Source organism: Ictalurus punctatus, chromosome 1 (assembly GCF_001660625.3).
Source record: "Ictalurus punctatus breed USDA103 chromosome 1, Coco_2.0, whole genome shotgun sequence".
Taxonomy (NCBI): domain Eukaryota; kingdom Metazoa; phylum Chordata; class Actinopteri; order Siluriformes; family Ictaluridae; genus Ictalurus; species Ictalurus punctatus.
Window position 1 is genome coordinate 26,494,656 of NC_030416.2, and position 16,684 is coordinate 26,511,339.

Genomic DNA, 16,684 nt, shown 5'->3' on the forward strand with positions numbered 1-16,684 from the left:
CCAGAAACCCCTGAATGGCTGCTTGCATTTTTCTTATGTTGTTTTTGCTATCAGCATGTTAGTGATGCATTTAATTCTTTTCATGGCACAGTGTAAAATTATGTCCGAAGAGCAAAGGTAGATATGGAAAAGAAATACTCCAAAAGCCAAACTTGTGCACAGACACTGTGCTGATGTTAGCTAGTTGTACAGCACTTACAGTAAAAGTTTCCTTTGAGTCTCCCACGTCTGATGTGAGTCAGGAATAATGTACTGCCCTCTTTGCAGATAGATATATACATGCGCAAACTCCAAATAAGGGCAAGGTCACTGTTCAACTAGTTGTGAGTCAATAGTGACTCAGTAAAAACAGGCAAAATGGGATGGACAGAAGAAGTGAGTACTGAGAAGGAAGAGCAGTCTCATTCAGAAGAAATGGTACTAAATAAATTACCTTTTCATCACCACACATTAAGATAATCTTAACCCTCATTCACAGATATGAGCTGCATAAAATTTTTATTATCATCGCTATATCAGACTGTATTTAAAAAAACATACACATATGAATCTACAGTTAATTAAATGTATAATTATTTGTATTGGATATTAAAGAGTAGCTCATGTCCAATATTCCTGCATCAGTGACTTCCAAGTTTATATATCAACATGTTGATACATGTAAAGAAAACTAAAAAAATGCTTTTAGAAAATAAAATGCTTCTAAAATAAACAAATGCAGAGTCAACAGCAATCTGTACAACTACATCGGTAAAGTTTGTCATGACAAATTTTGATGTTGGCTTGACAAAGCCAGTCTGAAACTCTGAAAATGGTTCATAAGCTTGAAGATACTTTTTGAAGTTGAAAGACAGGAAGGAAGAAAGAAAGGCTAGCAGACAGACAGTTACTGGTAGAAAGGTAGATGACAAAGAGTGTGACAAGTAGAAAGTCAGATGGTGTGAGAGAGTGACAAGTAGATAGATTGGAAGAGAGAGTGTTAGTAGAAAGACAGAAGGAGTGAGAATGATGCAGGTAGACTGACAGAATGAAATATGGGGAGAGAGAGAGAGAGTCCTATTAAGTCAGAACAGACTGAAGGTCTGTAGCGAGTTTGGTGCATGTAGCTTGAACGCTCTAAGAGGAGTAGCATTTAGAAATGTTGGGTCTCGTAGTAATAATAATAATAATAATAATAATAATAATAAGCAAAACAATGTTGGCTTTGTCAAACCAACATAATTAGAGTAGGGACTTATGAACAAGCAGGTTGTGTACTTTTACAATATGAACTCACACTTGTGTTTCACATGTTAAGTTAATAAACATTTTTTTTGCCTTTAAAAAGTCTCTTAGAACATTAGAACAAAACCTTTTGTACACCGTGTCGCTTCTCTGCAGTGTGCATTCGAGAATGTGCAGCAAGTGATGGTTTTGACTGAAAACATTTCCCACGTGTGTTACAACTAAATTTGTATTTAGTGTTACAGGCGTTTTGTTGTGATCTGCGCGTGTGTATCCACTTGTGTCGTCTAAAAGTACTCGGATCAGCGAATGACTTTGAGCAGAGTGTGCACGTATAGGGTTTTGCACCTGTGTGGATGTTGTAGTGGATAGCTAGGTTAAATTTCTTGGCGAAACTCTTTCCACACTGAGCACACATGAACAGCTTCTCTCCAGTGTGCAGTCTGTAGTGGGAAGCAAGTGAATGTTTTGTTGAAAGATTTTTCCCACAGATATTACAAGTAAATGTACTCCCTTTCTCACACGGTAGAGAAACCGAGGTTTTCCTAGAAAAATCCAGATGTTTTGCATTTTTGCCTGCCACTGCTAAATTGAAATCTTTGCCCAAATTTAAAGTCATTCTGCAGTCTGAATTTGTGAAAGTTGGCTGATTTTCCCTAAGCAGATGTGTGGAATTCGGCTCTAGGTCAGGTGTCCATAAGCAGAAGACGTCAAACTGCTGGTCTACTTCTCTCAAGTGTTGAGGACTCTCAGTCTTGCACACTTCATCCAGCAACACACACTCTTCACTCTCATTTTCACAGTGTGAGCCAACCTCCATGATGCGCTCTGAGGTTTGGAGAGCAGGTTCAGACTTCTCTGATTCAGTATTGAGTTCACTACTGAACGCATAATGTCGACTGTTTATCTCTGTATCCAGACAGGATAAAAACAGAAAATAATAAACTGTAGTTGAGGAAGGTGAATGTAATGACCTGATTTAATATATATACTATTTTTACATAAACAGATAAAAAATTATTAATAGTAGTTTCGTTGTAAAGGGGTTTGAATCACTTACCATCTAGCTTTTGTTCTACTATTTCCCTAACAGATCGGTCAGCTTTTGTGCCTACTGGTGTATGGTTCCATCTCTGCAGTAGAGAAATATAAAAGTACAGCGAACACAAAGTCAGAATCAATTTGTTTCTGTTTAACTGTGTTCCTGGAGTCTTCTAATATCCTATGCTCCTTCTCAAGGCTGCAAGTTCAATATTGCAGCTAAAAGACTTTGTTTCTAATTCTGCGTTAAGCAAATTTCACTATTTGTCATTTATTGGTCAAAGATAAAACACTGTTTATTAGTATAATTATAATATCCAGGGTGTACCCCGCCTCGTGCCCGATGCTCCCTGGGATAGGCTCCAAGTTCCCCCATGACCCTGAAAAGGAGTAAGCGGTAGAAGATGGATGGATGGATGGATGGATATTTTAAAATCACCCTCTTTTAATTCTTTAAAGAAGCCTTTATTTGTCACATATACATTACATCACAGTGAAGAAAAAAGTTTCTTCACATAACCAGGCTTGTTAGGAATCTGGGACCAGAGTGCAGGGTCAGCCATGATGTGGTGCCCCTGGAGCAGAAAGGGTTAAGTGGCAGCTTGGCAGTGTTGATCCCAGAGCCTTAACTGTTGAGCCACCACTGCCCAAAAGCTGGTAATGTGTGATTGTATTGTGAGCGTGAGTATTGTTTAATTCATATTCCTGTAGCGTAATCTATCTTCTCCCCAAATATGAAAATGCTTACCGAGTGTGCTCTTTTGGCTGGTGCAGATTCAGTCACTGAACCATTTCTTTTCTTAGAGTCTGCAGGACAAACACAATCAATTAATAAATGACTGCCATATCAACATTTCACCAAAAGTATAGCAAATGTTGGCGCAACACACTTGTGTAAGAATGGGATCAACACATTTTGCTCATGTTGTGGATATTGGAACTGACAATAATCTGAGATTTTCCCAGAATTCCCAGCACAGAAAACAAAAGCTCTTTTTAGATTTTAAGGATCTCTTGAAATATATATTCAGTTTTTTTCTTTATTTTTGGCACTACATGCTGTGGTCTCACTGTATTGTAAGCCAAAGTTAGTCAGATATATAGTAGCTTCCTAAGAACCAATTACTTTCTGGTTATTCCTATGACCACATTAACATCTTTGCAGGAGGTAATTTTAATTGCTAAGATAAACATGCATTTTCGTGTATCTCTTTGACAGAACTAATTTTTTACCGATTTTTTTTGGCTTTCCACCTTTACATTATAATTACAACAAATATGTCACTTGTTATTTCTAAAGAATTTAAAAGATATAAAAGATATAAATTTAAAAGATGTTTCCCCACTTGAGTTTTGACTTCATAACATAAATAGGCTTATGCTATAAATTTCAGATTTGGTTCAGAATACCACATCTTACAAAACAGCCTTAAATAAAACACCTTAAATTTAAATAGGGAGAAGAGGCTCCATGTCTCCTTTGTTAAGATTTCAAATAATACTAAAAAAAAAAAAAAATACTATATACATGATACCCTAAATAAACCCATCACTTAAATATAATCTGAGATAGTGTATTATCCATATTATCATTCCTCTAAACACATTTTTCTAGGCTCATTTAGTTTGGAACACAGAAAGACGTCATACCTTCTTATGCATACCCTAATACAATGTGGGCAATTTCTGATCATTCTCAAAGGTACAGAGCATCAGAAAATTATGTTTAAGGACAAATCAGAAACCTTAACAGATCATGTGTAGATCCAGTGCTACAGCAGCTTTCAGCATTTTATAAATTAAAAAAAATAAATAAATTATTGTAACAGAAGGCTAAACAACAATTCAGTGTTATTTGCCAGGCTGTTTATTGAAAAATTACTTTCAAAAAGTTACAAATGTTACTTAACAGTCTATAGAGAATGAATAAGAGATTTGGTTAAATATGGTCAGCTCTATGCCTCTGTAAGTGCTTCTTAAGGTTGCTGTTACGGGAGAAGGTGAGCTGACAAAAAGGACACTGTTTTGGTGCTGTGTGCGTCTTTTCTCTGTGTGAATACAAGGTTTGTTTAGTAGGAAACTCCTGGTCACAGTCCTTGCACTTTTCCAAGACTCTTTTGTGGTGACTTATGTGTTTTAACAGACCACTTTTACTTCCAAAAGTCTTCCTGCACACATCACAAGCATGCGTATTGCCAGTGTGCATGTTAAGGTGTCTTGACAAGACAACTTTATTATGAAACATCTTGTGACAAATATGGCATTTGAATTTTTGGTCATGCCACTCCAGATGTCTTTTGAGGCATCCCACTTCTTTAACACAAATGTGACAAAACGTGGTCTTCTTTCTCTGTTCTGTAAAAAGCAGGAGGAATTATTGCTCTGCATAAAACAACGGTAGACATAAAGCTGGTATACATATAGAGGAAATAACTGTTCACCTTCCTCAGAAGAAGAAGGCCATATTTGTGCACTGGCAGCTAGATCTGGAATAACAAAATCAATTAATTAAATGTTCAAGAATAATGGAAACACAATGTAGTAAAAGTACTGTTTATAGGACTAAACACGGCACAACTAGCAAGAAATGGCCTTGAGTAGCATTTTTATAACTTGAAAATCCCAACACAGTTGTATAAAAGAAAGTGCTGGTGGATAAATTGAACAATGGTTACTGTGCTATTTACCTTCTGCAGAGGTTCCTGCAAATACTGTGCAGCCAGAATCTACATAAGGAAGTAAATGCCAGTTATTTAGTTGGTGCAAAGGAAACATTTCATTATTTCATTATTCTGAGTAGTTGAAACTGAATAAAATCTATAAAAACCTATAAAACATGATATGTTGAATCAGGGTCAGATCATCTTTTACATGATTTCCATTCATGTTTTATGCCAAAACATATGTGATATCACCTGATCCAACAAAGCTCTCGTGTATGTATGTATGTATGTATGTATGTATGTACACACACACACACATACACATACATACATATATATATATATATATATATATATATATATAGGGATAATTTTGTTGACACCTGACCATCACATCCATATGTGCTTGAACATCCCAGTCCATACTGGAACAGGTTTGGGCCCCTTAGTTCCAGTGAAGTAAAATTGTAAAGCTACAGCATGCGGAGACATTCTATACAATTGTGTGTTTCCAAATTTGGGGCAACAGTTTGGCGAAGGCCCACATACGAGTGTGATGGTCAGGTGTTCACAAACTTTTTCCATATAGTGTATAACTCAGCAGATACTCAGCCATGATAAAAAAAAATAAATAAATAAAAAATTTTAATAAAGTACAGTTGAGTGAATTTTTTCTTTGAATATCTTAGCTTGTTGTAAAGACAGAGTCAGAGAACAGGGTCAGTCATGATACAGGGTCTTGTTTAAGGGCACAACAGTGGCAGTGCTGGGATTTGAATTCACAACCTTCTGATCAAAAGGCCAAAAAACTTACGCACATCGAACCTTAAATTACTGAGCACTGCCCGCTGATATTAGCATCTTCTTGGAAAATAAAACCATGCATCCCAAATATACAGTTGTGGTCATAAGTTTACATACACTCTGCAGAGTCTGCAAAATGTTCATTTTTTACAAATTAGGGGGGGGTCATAAAAATTACATGTTGTGTTGCATTTAATGCTGCCCTGAATAAGCTATTTCACATAACAGATGTTTACATATAGTCCACAAGACACAATAATAAGTGAATTTACACAAATGAGCCAGTTGAAAAAGTTTATATACCCTTGATTATTAATACTGTGTCGTTACCTGGAAGATCCACAACTGTTTATGTTTTGTGATAGTTGTTCATGAGTTCCTTGTTCATCCTGAGCAGTTAAACTGTGCACAAATCCTCCAGGTCCTGCACATTCTTTGCTTTTTCAGCATCTTCTGCATATTTGAGCCCTGCTATATGATGTTGAGATCCATCTTTTCACATTGAGGACAACTGAGGGACTCGTACACGACTATTACAAAAGATGCAAACATTCACTGATGCTAAAGAAGGTAACACGATACATTAAGAGCCGGGGGTGTAAACTTTTGAGCAGAATTATCAGTGTAAATTCTTATTTTGTCTCCTGGGAAACATGTAAATACCCCCCCCCCCCCCCAATAGTTGTATATGAAGATGCTGGAAAAGTAAGGAATACGCAGGACCTGGAGGATTTTTCTAAAGAACAGCAGTTTACGTTTTCAGGACAAACATTCATTGGTCCATGTGTGTAAATTCAGTTAGTATTGTGTCTTGTGGACTATATGTAAACATCTGTTATGTGAAATATCTTATTCAGGGCAGCCCTAATTAAAAAAAAAAAAAAAAAAAAACATCATTTTTAGGATCCCTCTTTTTTTTCAATTATTAACATTTTGCAGATTCTTATGACCTCGAATATATGTAGAAATGTAATATCACTGATACTATTCATTAAATGGATCACATCAAGGGATCACAATTTCTAGGCCACTTGAGACACAAAGTCTCCATCCATTTCATTAGCTCTGTACTTGTACTCTGCATAATGACAAAACTGAATCTAATCTAATCTAATGTAGTGCACTTGTACAGACGGCAGGGAAGATATTTGAGATACAGCCACGGCCTTTAGAAAACAGGATTTCCTCTACCCAGTGACTGCATGTACACACCATGTGTTAGGACCAGGTTTAATGATGTTTAGTCCACTAACCGTCTGTATCTCTCACTTCACTGCCAGTGTCCTCTTTCTCCTCTTTGGTCGCTTTACTCTCCAGCTCTGTGTCAGCTGCATCTCGGTGTTTTTGCTGTTCCATACTCTGCAGCTTTTGTCTCAGATCTTCGTTCTCCTTTTTGCTCCTCGCTATTTCCATGTGCAGGGATTTAAACCAGCTCTCCGCCAGCGCACAGATGTCTGACACCGCCGTTTTCATTAGAACATCCAGCACTGCTGTCAGTTGAACGTGGAAATGGGAGTCCACCATCTTTATCTTCTAGACTAGACTAGACTACACGCTATAAAAACATATCACGAACAGCTTCTGGGTCGCTTTAGGCTACGTCCAAATCCCATACTTCAGCACTACCAAGTGTGCTAATGTAGTATGAATACTATGATGCAACTGTGCCGAACTGCTGCGATTTTGGGACCAAGCATTAGGATCAATCATCAGTGACGTCATACGGATTATATAGCACTTTACAAAGAGTTTGATTACTATTGTTTCATGCCCTATGTAGTGCACTAATGTAGGGTATTAAGAGACTTTGTGACTCGTTCTTCGTTTATTTCCGAATAAGTTACTGCCTTCTGCTGGACAGGCTGAGAAGTGCCTCTGGACAGAGTGTAAGAGGTAATGTACACTGTGACTGAATCAGGGCGGCGCCACGATGTGACCACGTCCCCTCACGCAGACGGTCCCGCCCCCTCGGTTAAGATGAATGTGAAGAACTTTAATTTAAAAAAAATATTTTCAAAAATTTTAAAAATCACAACACCCAGCCAAGTGCGTCGGCATTTTAGTGTGGATATTAGAATAGCAATATTTTATTTAAGGGCAGTGTGTTATTGGTTTTCTGGTTAAGCTCGCTCCTACGTCATGTGAACACTCACTGTATTTTAAAATTTTTACATTCTTGTAATTTTTTACAAGAATGCCAATATATCTTCTAGAATCCCTGAGAGTGCATTTTCGATTTTAACTTGATATCGAGCCTGATCAACACATCTTGAAGAAATGGGTAAGTAGCTCACCTCACTATTTTGTTTCTTTAATGTAGACGAAACATTGTGTTAATCGCAGGTTCTTTAAGGAACGTTCAACATATTCTATATATAATGAGACATATTGTAGTATTGATCATCCAAATATAATGTATATAGCTTTAATGACTGCTTACACAATCAAAATAATTCAATTTCCATTGTTTTGTATATAGTACGAGTTGTGGACAGAAGAAAGGCCATCGCGCTTTATCTTTTGCTTAGAAGATTACGGAGAAGGACAAGGAGGTTCTGGGTTCATCCAATCAACCAGCGCAGGAGAGAGTGTGGTTCTTTTTACCATCTTATCGCTGAACTGCGCCTCGACATTGACCGGCACATTAAATACTTCAGGATGACTGCAGAGCAAATGGATAATGTTCTTTCTCTGATTGGTGCCGACCTCACAAGACAAACCACAAATTATCGGGCATCCATTGAACCCAAACAGCGCCTTGCTATTACCCTGAGGTAACGAAAATAGTTATTTATTTACAAACTGATAGTGTACTGTAAACAAATATGGAATGTACTGTACATTTGTACTGTATGTACTTTGCAATGTACCTTCTACCATCTACCTTCCCCACACCCCCCAAAAAAGAATTTAAAAAACATGACAATCAATTCTAATCGAACAAGAATGTTTATTCGGATCAATGATATTTTACATGACTTTTACCAAACCACAAGTATATTCACAAGCATTTCCAAACAGCCATGCAGATATTACTTTATTTACTATTAACACTAAGTCAAAAACAAACCATACTACACAATATGAACAGATATGATGCTAATAAGAAAAATTACACAATTCTGTAAAAATAAACAAATGTATAAATAAGTAATAATAAAATAAACTACAAAAAAAGTATATTTATCAGAACTGGTGATAGACGGGTGTGGAAGGTTTTTCTGTGGATTCTCCCTGGTCTTGTGTAGCTGTTGATAGGGCATGTGTTTGGTGATAATGATGCATGTGGTGGTGCTCAGTCTGGCCTTCCTGGTAGGATAGGGGTGGCATGGGATTGTTGAAACTCTGATGCTTGTGGTCAACGGCAGCTTGGACTTGTCAGGCCTGTGGGTGTTGTTGAGTGTTGCTGTCTCAGATTTTCTTCTTCAAATTGTAAGTCTGACAAATAGTTGAGTATGTAAATTTGAGCTCTGGTTTGGAGTCTGGGATGCAGCCTGTTTAGTTTAGGCACTAAACTCATGGCAAAGTAATACATCTCATCCTCCTGTCTTGGAATGTATGGTGGGGATGATGTGGTAGGTTGTGTTATAATGTCTAACAGTTGCTGCTCTGTTGGATTGGGTACAACAGTTCTCCTCCACTTCTGTCTTGGCTGCTGACTTTCATCCTTTAAAGCTTGAACTCTTGGGTGTGGTGTGGGGGTTGCAGATCTCTGAGCTGAAATTGGTGGTGTGGGCATGGCAGATCTTGTGGTTGTTAAGGGTGGTGTGGGGGTGGCAGATCTCTGACCAGCTGAGGGAGTTGGGGTTGCAAAGCTTTGTACTGTCATGAATGTGGACGGTGGACTTGAGAGTTCTGAGAGCTCAGGATCCAAATCCTCCTCAGTCACAGTCATATCCAACGGTACTTCCTCCTCTGGCTGCAGAGTGTTTCTGGAACTGGAATAAGTAGAATTACTGTGACATTCATAATTTTCTTAAATCATATGTAGTTCATAATCTTTTATTCATTTGAATGCAAATTCAGAATATTTTGTGCAAAAGCTTGACTATGATTATTGGTTATGTTATGCTGTGAACAAAAGTTATATAGCTTATTTACGGTCTGGCTTGCATGTGTGGCAGCAGGAAAGACATAACTTTCTCGTATCTCCATTCCTTAATCGTTCCACCAGCAGAACCACTGGGCATTTTTTTTTGCTTCCGGTTTCGACCAAATGCATCACGGAGAATCTTCCACCTTTTCCTGCAGTCACTCACTGTAAAACAGAACGATAAAAATATATATATTTGTAATAACCAAACAATTCTCTGTCTTTTATAGATTCCTAGCTACAGGGGAAACCTTCACCAGCCTGGCACTTCAATATCGGGTTGGGATATCTACTGTAAGTCAGTCCGTCCACATGACTTGTGGGGCAATTGAGAGGAAAATGCTGGCAACACAGTTCCCTCCACCAAATGAAGACATGTGGAGAGACATTGCCTCAGATTTCTGGTTAAAGTGGAACTTTCCAAACTGCCTAGGTGCCATTGACGGCAAACATGTCACCATCGTAGCTCCTGCATGGTCTGGAAGTTTGTTTTCCAATTATAAGAGAACATTCTCTATTGTTCTAGCACTCACAGATGCCAACTACAGATTCAGATTTGTTCAGGTGGGTGACCTTGGAAGATCAAGTGATGGTGGCGTGTACAGTACTTCTGCACTTGGGAGAGGCATGGAAGACAAAACTTTGTCTGTGCCTTCAGACATCCCTTTGCCAGGATCATCTGTTCAAGGTCCAATGCCATACACCATGGTAGGCGATGCAGCATTTCCCCTCAAGAAGTATTTGATGAGACCGTTCCCTGGGAGCAACATTCCACGGTGGAGACAGATTTTCAATTACAGACTGTCTCGGGCGAGAACGGTTGTTGAACGTGCTTTTGCCATTCTGTCAGCCCGATGGAGGGTTCTGCATGCAAGAATCAACATGAAGCCTGAAAATGTTGATTCTGTTATCTTGGCCACTTGCATTCTGCATAATTATCTCATGACCCCATCTCAAAACCAAAGATGGCTAGAAGAGGCAGAAGAAAGAGGGGAAGTGCTACCCAGTGTTACAAACATGGGTGGGAACAAGGGATGCAGAGAGGCATATAAAGTTCGTGAGAAACTTTGCACATTTTTTGGCTCTCCTGAAGGCAAAGTGTCCTGGCAAGACCATATGGTGTAGGGTTTACTGGCCACTGTGTAGTTAACATTATTGGAAACTCAGCGAACATCCATACATTGAATATACAATGTGTTACATTGTATATTAGTACACTTTGTTAATATTTTAGGCTTTTATTAACCATTTCACTTCTAATAATAATAATCTTGCTAGGTATTTTGAGTAGTTGTTATGTATCACTTTTAATATGCTTGAAACATACGTATTGTAAATACATGCTTTAATGGGTTCATCTGATGTTTGATTTATTACTATGGAGTTACAAATGAATTAATGGCAATAAATTGTAATTTACTAGCAGCCAAAATAGAGTTATAGTCTCAGACATCCACACATTAAAAATTTCAACCTAATTAAAGCACAATCCCCCCATCACAATAAATGGCTAGGTGAGTGGGTACTAAAATAGGCCACTTTATATATTTTAAGAGTGGATTTGATTGTTCCTTTCATAAAAATGGCCCAACAACTATGATAGCATGGATTTTAAACATGCACTCATGGCAATGAAAATCCAAATGTTATTTGCCCTAAATGTCAATTAATACATACATACATTTTAAGTTAAAAAATCTCTTAAATAATCATTGAGGATTGTTTGTTTAAATAAACAAGAGAGACAATAACATTGCTCTGATAGTTGTACTAATAAGAGCTATCTTGTCAAAATAGGAACATTTTGATCCTAATAATTTTTTTAAAGACAAATCAAGCTTTATGCCCAGATATGTAAAAAGTTCTAGTAGTTGTCTGCAGACAATTAGCGACTCTTTCATCCCACTACATAGGCCTAGACATATTAATAATGTAATTACATAGCGGCAATACAGATTTTGTAAACACATACAATTAAATTGTGTAACAGATTAAAAGACATGTATTTGTAGTTTACAGTAATTATACTATGGACTAAGTCGCTCACACACGTCCGGCCATAAAAGTGGAGGATCACATCAGTAATAAATTAAAACTTTACCATCAGCACGAACAGCCGAAGCCACAGCATCCCATGCCTTCTCCTTTGCCACGACATCCTTATACAGGTAATGTTGAGGGTCATACAGAACGTTGTGCTTTTCCACCTCAGTTATGAGTCGGGTGTCGTCCATCTTGTTGCCAAAGTTGCTACAGTCTACCTAGGTTAGGTTGTGAGGTGTTTCTGCTTATCACAGCATACTTTGCTGTGATTGGATATTGCTGTGAAGCCTATACCCATATGCAGCACTATAATAGAAAACAGTTTTGACAGGTGCATTCTTCTCTTTAAGCAAACTATCAATTTTATTACTGTAGGCCTACCTCTAAGCCAAAAATAACAACACTATGCGCATTCATGATTAGTGTATATTAAATGTAAAACATACTACTCTACAAGCATGCGTTTTCTGTGCAATTTATACCTCTTTTATGTCAACTCATCTTCATTTAAGTCTTTTACTGGCCCTTTAATCCAAAAGACTCCGGAAGTCACGCTTCACTCCTTCTCACGCGGCTGCTTCTGATCGCGCAGCTCACACGCGCTGCTGTAGCGTCCAGTGTAAAGGCACTCATTCGTTAACATGCACGCCGAAAAAAATACGCACTGCTCCTGCTCTGCTGCAGCATCCGGTGTAAAAGCACTCAATCATTAACATGCACGCCGAAAAAAAATACGCACTGCTTCTGCTCTGCTGCAGCGTGCGGTGTGACGCCTGTCTCACGCATACTAGTACGTATGCGGTGCGGAAGCAGCTCGCACCATTGTGCTGTCAATAATAAGACGCGTTTGAGTGCGCTACTGATCCACGGCGGAACACATTCAGAAAAGGACATGAAGGTGGAGGGTCACAGGATTTTGAATGCAGTTTAGAGCAACACAGTACAGTAATACAATGTTTCATAGACGTATTCATGTTTAAACACAATAAATATAAACAACGCAATATTCCATTTATTACTTAAATTATAATATATATATATATATATATATATATATATATATATATATATATATATATATATAATTATAATATAATTATATATTATAATAATTATATTATCTAATTATATATATATATATATATATATATATATATATATATATATATATATATATATATATATATATATAAAATTAGGGTGAGTTCAGGTAAATGGGACAAATACATTTCATGCTAGTTATGCCTTTAAATATCAAGTAATAATACAGTTCTATAGACAAGAATGATTTCCACAAGGGTCTTTGTCATTGCTCGGCTGTTTTCATGTGCCTTACAACGTCGTTGTGGGCGTGGTCTGGGTTCAAAATCTACCTGGAATCAGCAAGAACTTGGTAAATCCACTGACAAATAAGAATAGTCTTCTTAAATATAAGCTTCTATAAAGAATAGAAATTATCCAAACAAAACTTTTATTGTATTTATTAATTTACTCTTGGATGATCAATTACAATATATTAATTATACACTGTAAGCCGTCTATAAAACTGGAGTAGTTTGGTTAGTGCTTGATTTGTTTTTAAAGTGGAGGTCATTTCACTGTGAATAGCGCCGAAAATTAGATCAAAACCTCCGGCACAAAGCGAATTAACATTTCAATTAGCAAAGTTTCACGGACGTCCAATATAAACATAAACTCAAAAGACTGCTTTAAAACCTTAAATCACGCAGTGATTTCTTGTTCTAATTTTTCACTATGAGCGCCGCCATGTCTACGTGACGTCATGGGGTATGGTCTCCGACTTTCCGAGCAGGGATTATAACTTGGGAATGTCGTTCAGAAAGGATCGTGTCTACTGGGAATTCGGAAACTGGGAAGTCGGAATCTTCCCAGTTCCCACTTGTTCATGAAGACAGCATTAGAGCAAGGAAAACACTAAAGTGTACAGGTCATGTGGTACTTCAGGACCAGGGTTGGGACCCTGCGCACTGATTTGGCGGTATCGTCGTTAGAGTAGCTAGACTCAAGGAATTGTATATTTTTGTCTTGATGTCCCACATTCTTCGAAACTACCATGCGAGACGAAGAAAGGCTCTGCTCCATAATCAGCAGTTGGTGCTTTAAGTGTTCGGTCTCGGTTTTGCTTGTTGTTATCCCTATGCGTAAATCATCTGCATCTGTTTGTCAGAGCGCAGACCTCCATCACCGCCGCCTTCAGCAACCCGTCTTCAACAGCCGTGAGCGCAGCATGAAAGAACGAGTCTGCTGCCTCCATGTTTATCACTAGGACCACTCAGACAGCCAGTTCACCAGCGCAAACAAACCTTCTTCATCATCATCATCATCTTTTAAAAAATTATGTCTGATGACAAATAGATTGGTGCATTACCGCCATCTATTGGCGTGAAATGTTGATCATGGTAAAACACTCCATGTAGTGCACAGCTTCCCAACCGTGGTGCTGAAGTTCCCCTTGTCCTGCACGTTTTAGTGTTTTCCCTGCTACCAACACACCTGATTCAACTAATCAGCTAATTAACAGCACTTGCTAAGTTGAACGCTAAAATATGTAGGACACAGGGTATTCCAGGACCAGGTCGGTGATGTCTAACTATAATAGGATATAATAGTTAGTGTGCTCGATGGTGTTGTGTATGTTGAAATGCTTTTCTGCTGACGGTGGTTGTAAATGGTGGTTATTTGAGACTTCCTGTCAGCTCAAAACATCCTGGCCTCTGACCTCTCACATCAACAAGGGGTTTCCTCTCACATAATTTCCACTCTCTGATTTATTTTATTATTTTATTTTATTTTTTTGTAAACTCTAGATACTGTTGTGTGTGAAAATCCCAGGAGATCAGCAGTTACTGATCAGCAGGGGTTTTTTGTTTGTTTGTTTGTTTGTTTGTTTGTTTTTTTGTCTTTTTTTGTAATGATTGATGTGAACATTAACTGAAGCTCATGACCTGTATCTGCATGATTTTATGCAGTGAGCTGACTGGATATTTACATGATTGAACAGATGAAGTATTTTTTTTTTTTATTATATGGAATTTATAATTAAAGACTATACAGTTAATCGCAAAAGATTGGGATGGATGTAGAAATGAAACTGTATCTCTATTTTCCAGTCACAAAGCAGAATTTCATGTGCCATTAAGGCTGTTTAATATTGAAAACCTGTCACCGCATGGCCTAATTATCTATTGCTGAAGTTATTATTATTAGCTCACAAATTAAACTCTAGTTAATTTAGTTCAAATGCCTATCTGAATGTGTCTTGGGAAAGTTTTGAATGTCTTAGAGCAATCAACACATATTGAATGTGCAGTGTTAAAATAAAGAAGGCTAAAACTGAACTGAATCTTTTGAAATTAAGGGTATGGGCAGGCTGTGTCCATTTTTAAGGTAATTTAAAAAGTGTTACATAGGGCAGCCTGATTATCCCTTGTTCAAGTCAGAATGGCCCAATTTAAATGATTACTTAAAGTGGAACCATATTTTTTTTTTTTAATTTCACCAACATGACACTTTAAGCATTTGGCCCGTTTTGTCCGTTGAACATGGAAAAAGGACAATATACCGCTCTTCATGGGTATTCGTGACGTCATACGCACGCTAGCATGAGCAGACAACCGAGTCACAGACAATGGCGTTCTTCAGTTTACCTTCTATCAGCGTTACCTTTTATTCCCAACATGACCTCAGTCTCCATCAGACGGACGCGAAATCGTCATGTGACTGAAGAAGAAAGTCCTCTAAAGCAAGGGAGCGTTTTATATTAAACACGCGAAGATCAAACAGTGCTGGACGAGCACAAACATATTTATATCCAAAATGCTCCACTGTGTGTAAGGGGCAGGGGAAACTGGTGCGAGTTGTTTCCAAGGTTTAGTTTAATTTAGGTTTATTGCTATTATATGCTGTATTTGCGCACTTGCAGTGTAAATTCTGTCGTTTATTATAACGGAAGTGAAGTGTTAGTAAATAATATGTCTAAAGGCAGCGAGTAGCAGAAACCACTAGGTGCAGTGAAAGTGAGTTTATATTATTAATTTAGGACTGTAGTTTAATTCGGTGCTTTTTGTGCATCCATAAAAAAATAATGCATAAATACGTATATACAATATAAACTAAAATAAATGAATACATTATATATAATTTATTTCATAGTATTTATGCATTATTTTTTATGGATGCACAAAAAGCACCGAATTAAACTACAGTCCTAAATTAATAATATATATTCTGGTGTGTGTATTGAGTAATTTTCTGTTTTGGACAAACAGTTGTGTAAAGTTTTATTCTGAAGTTTATATTTGTAAAACTCAGTGTGTGGATTTTATTTTAAATAAACAAAAAAATGGTACTGAAAGTTTGCCCCACCCCAATCTGATTAATCGGAAAAAAAAAAATTGGCCAACTAATCGATTATGAAAATAATCGTTAGTTGCAGCCCTAATTTATATTACACCAGCTATTTTTTATATATATATATATATATATATATATATATATATATATATATATATATATATATAATTTTGGAATAAAACAGACAAAATGCCATGAAATGTCAATTATCACAAAATACTTTTTTACCAAAATAAAAGTCGTAGGTGAATTTACTCTATGTTACTTTGCCTTCATACCTGATTATACACACCTGCTGGCAGGAGCATCCCCATTTCTATTTGGTGGTCTGACAAAAAAGTCCTTCTTCCAGTTGCACCATAACTGCCAGTATCGCACCTAAATTTATTGGGTTTTTTTTTTTTTAATGATCTTCTGATTCACTAACAAATAAATATACTGC

General features: G+C 37.3%; 3 protein-coding genes across 10 annotated transcripts; 1 reads left to right on the top strand and 2 right to left on the bottom strand.

The window, feature by feature from the left end:
- Positions 1-481: 481 nt before the first annotated feature.
- Positions 482-7,471, bottom strand: LOC108271168 (zinc finger protein 701). 6 transcript variants are annotated; one of them, XM_053683397.1, is made up of 7 exons: positions 6,986-7,471; positions 4,953-4,991; positions 4,707-4,751; positions 3,014-4,620; positions 2,594-2,645; positions 2,285-2,357; positions 482-2,133 (listed from the first exon to the last, which is right to left on the bottom strand). In XM_053683397.1, the coding sequence occupies exons 5-7, from the start codon at positions 2,639-2,641 to the stop codon at positions 1,340-1,342; spliced, it is 915 nt and encodes a 304-aa protein (XP_053539372.1). In that variant the 5' UTR covers positions 2,642-2,645; positions 3,014-4,620; positions 4,707-4,751; positions 4,953-4,991; positions 6,986-7,471; the 3' UTR covers positions 482-1,339. The 6 variants fall into 6 exon arrangements, 4 of the variants coding, with proteins under 4 accessions (XP_053539372.1, XP_053539378.1, XP_017334010.1 ...); XM_053683403.1 differs by having other exon boundaries at positions 3,014-3,072; positions 6,986-7,458; XR_001813813.3 differs by lacking the exon at positions 2,594-2,645 and having other exon boundaries at positions 6,986-7,126.
- An 83-nt stretch (positions 7,472-7,554) lies between these two features.
- LOC108271180 (uncharacterized) lies at positions 7,555-11,487 on the top strand. Its single transcript, XM_017478552.3, has 3 exons — positions 7,555-8,013; positions 8,212-8,506; positions 10,056-11,487. The coding sequence occupies exons 1-3, from the start codon at positions 8,010-8,012 to the stop codon at positions 10,948-10,950; spliced, it is 1,194 nt and encodes a 397-aa protein (XP_017334041.1). The 5' UTR covers positions 7,555-8,009; the 3' UTR covers positions 10,951-11,487.
- LOC108271190 (transcription factor Adf-1) lies at positions 8,518-15,909 on the bottom strand. Of its 3 annotated transcripts, XM_017478565.3 has the most exons (4): positions 12,351-12,826; positions 11,927-12,174; positions 9,834-9,990; positions 8,518-9,670 (listed from the first exon to the last, which is right to left on the bottom strand). In XM_017478565.3, the coding sequence occupies exons 2-4, from the start codon at positions 12,057-12,059 to the stop codon at positions 9,091-9,093; spliced, it is 870 nt and encodes a 289-aa protein (XP_017334054.1). In that variant the 5' UTR covers positions 12,060-12,174; positions 12,351-12,826; the 3' UTR covers positions 8,518-9,090. The 3 variants fall into 3 exon arrangements, with proteins under 3 accessions (XP_017334054.1, XP_053539390.1, XP_053539389.1); XM_053683415.1 differs by lacking the exons at positions 11,927-12,174; positions 12,351-12,826 and adding an exon at positions 15,553-15,909; XM_053683414.1 differs by having other exon boundaries at positions 11,927-12,826.
- Between the last annotated feature and the right edge of the window lie 775 nt (positions 15,910-16,684).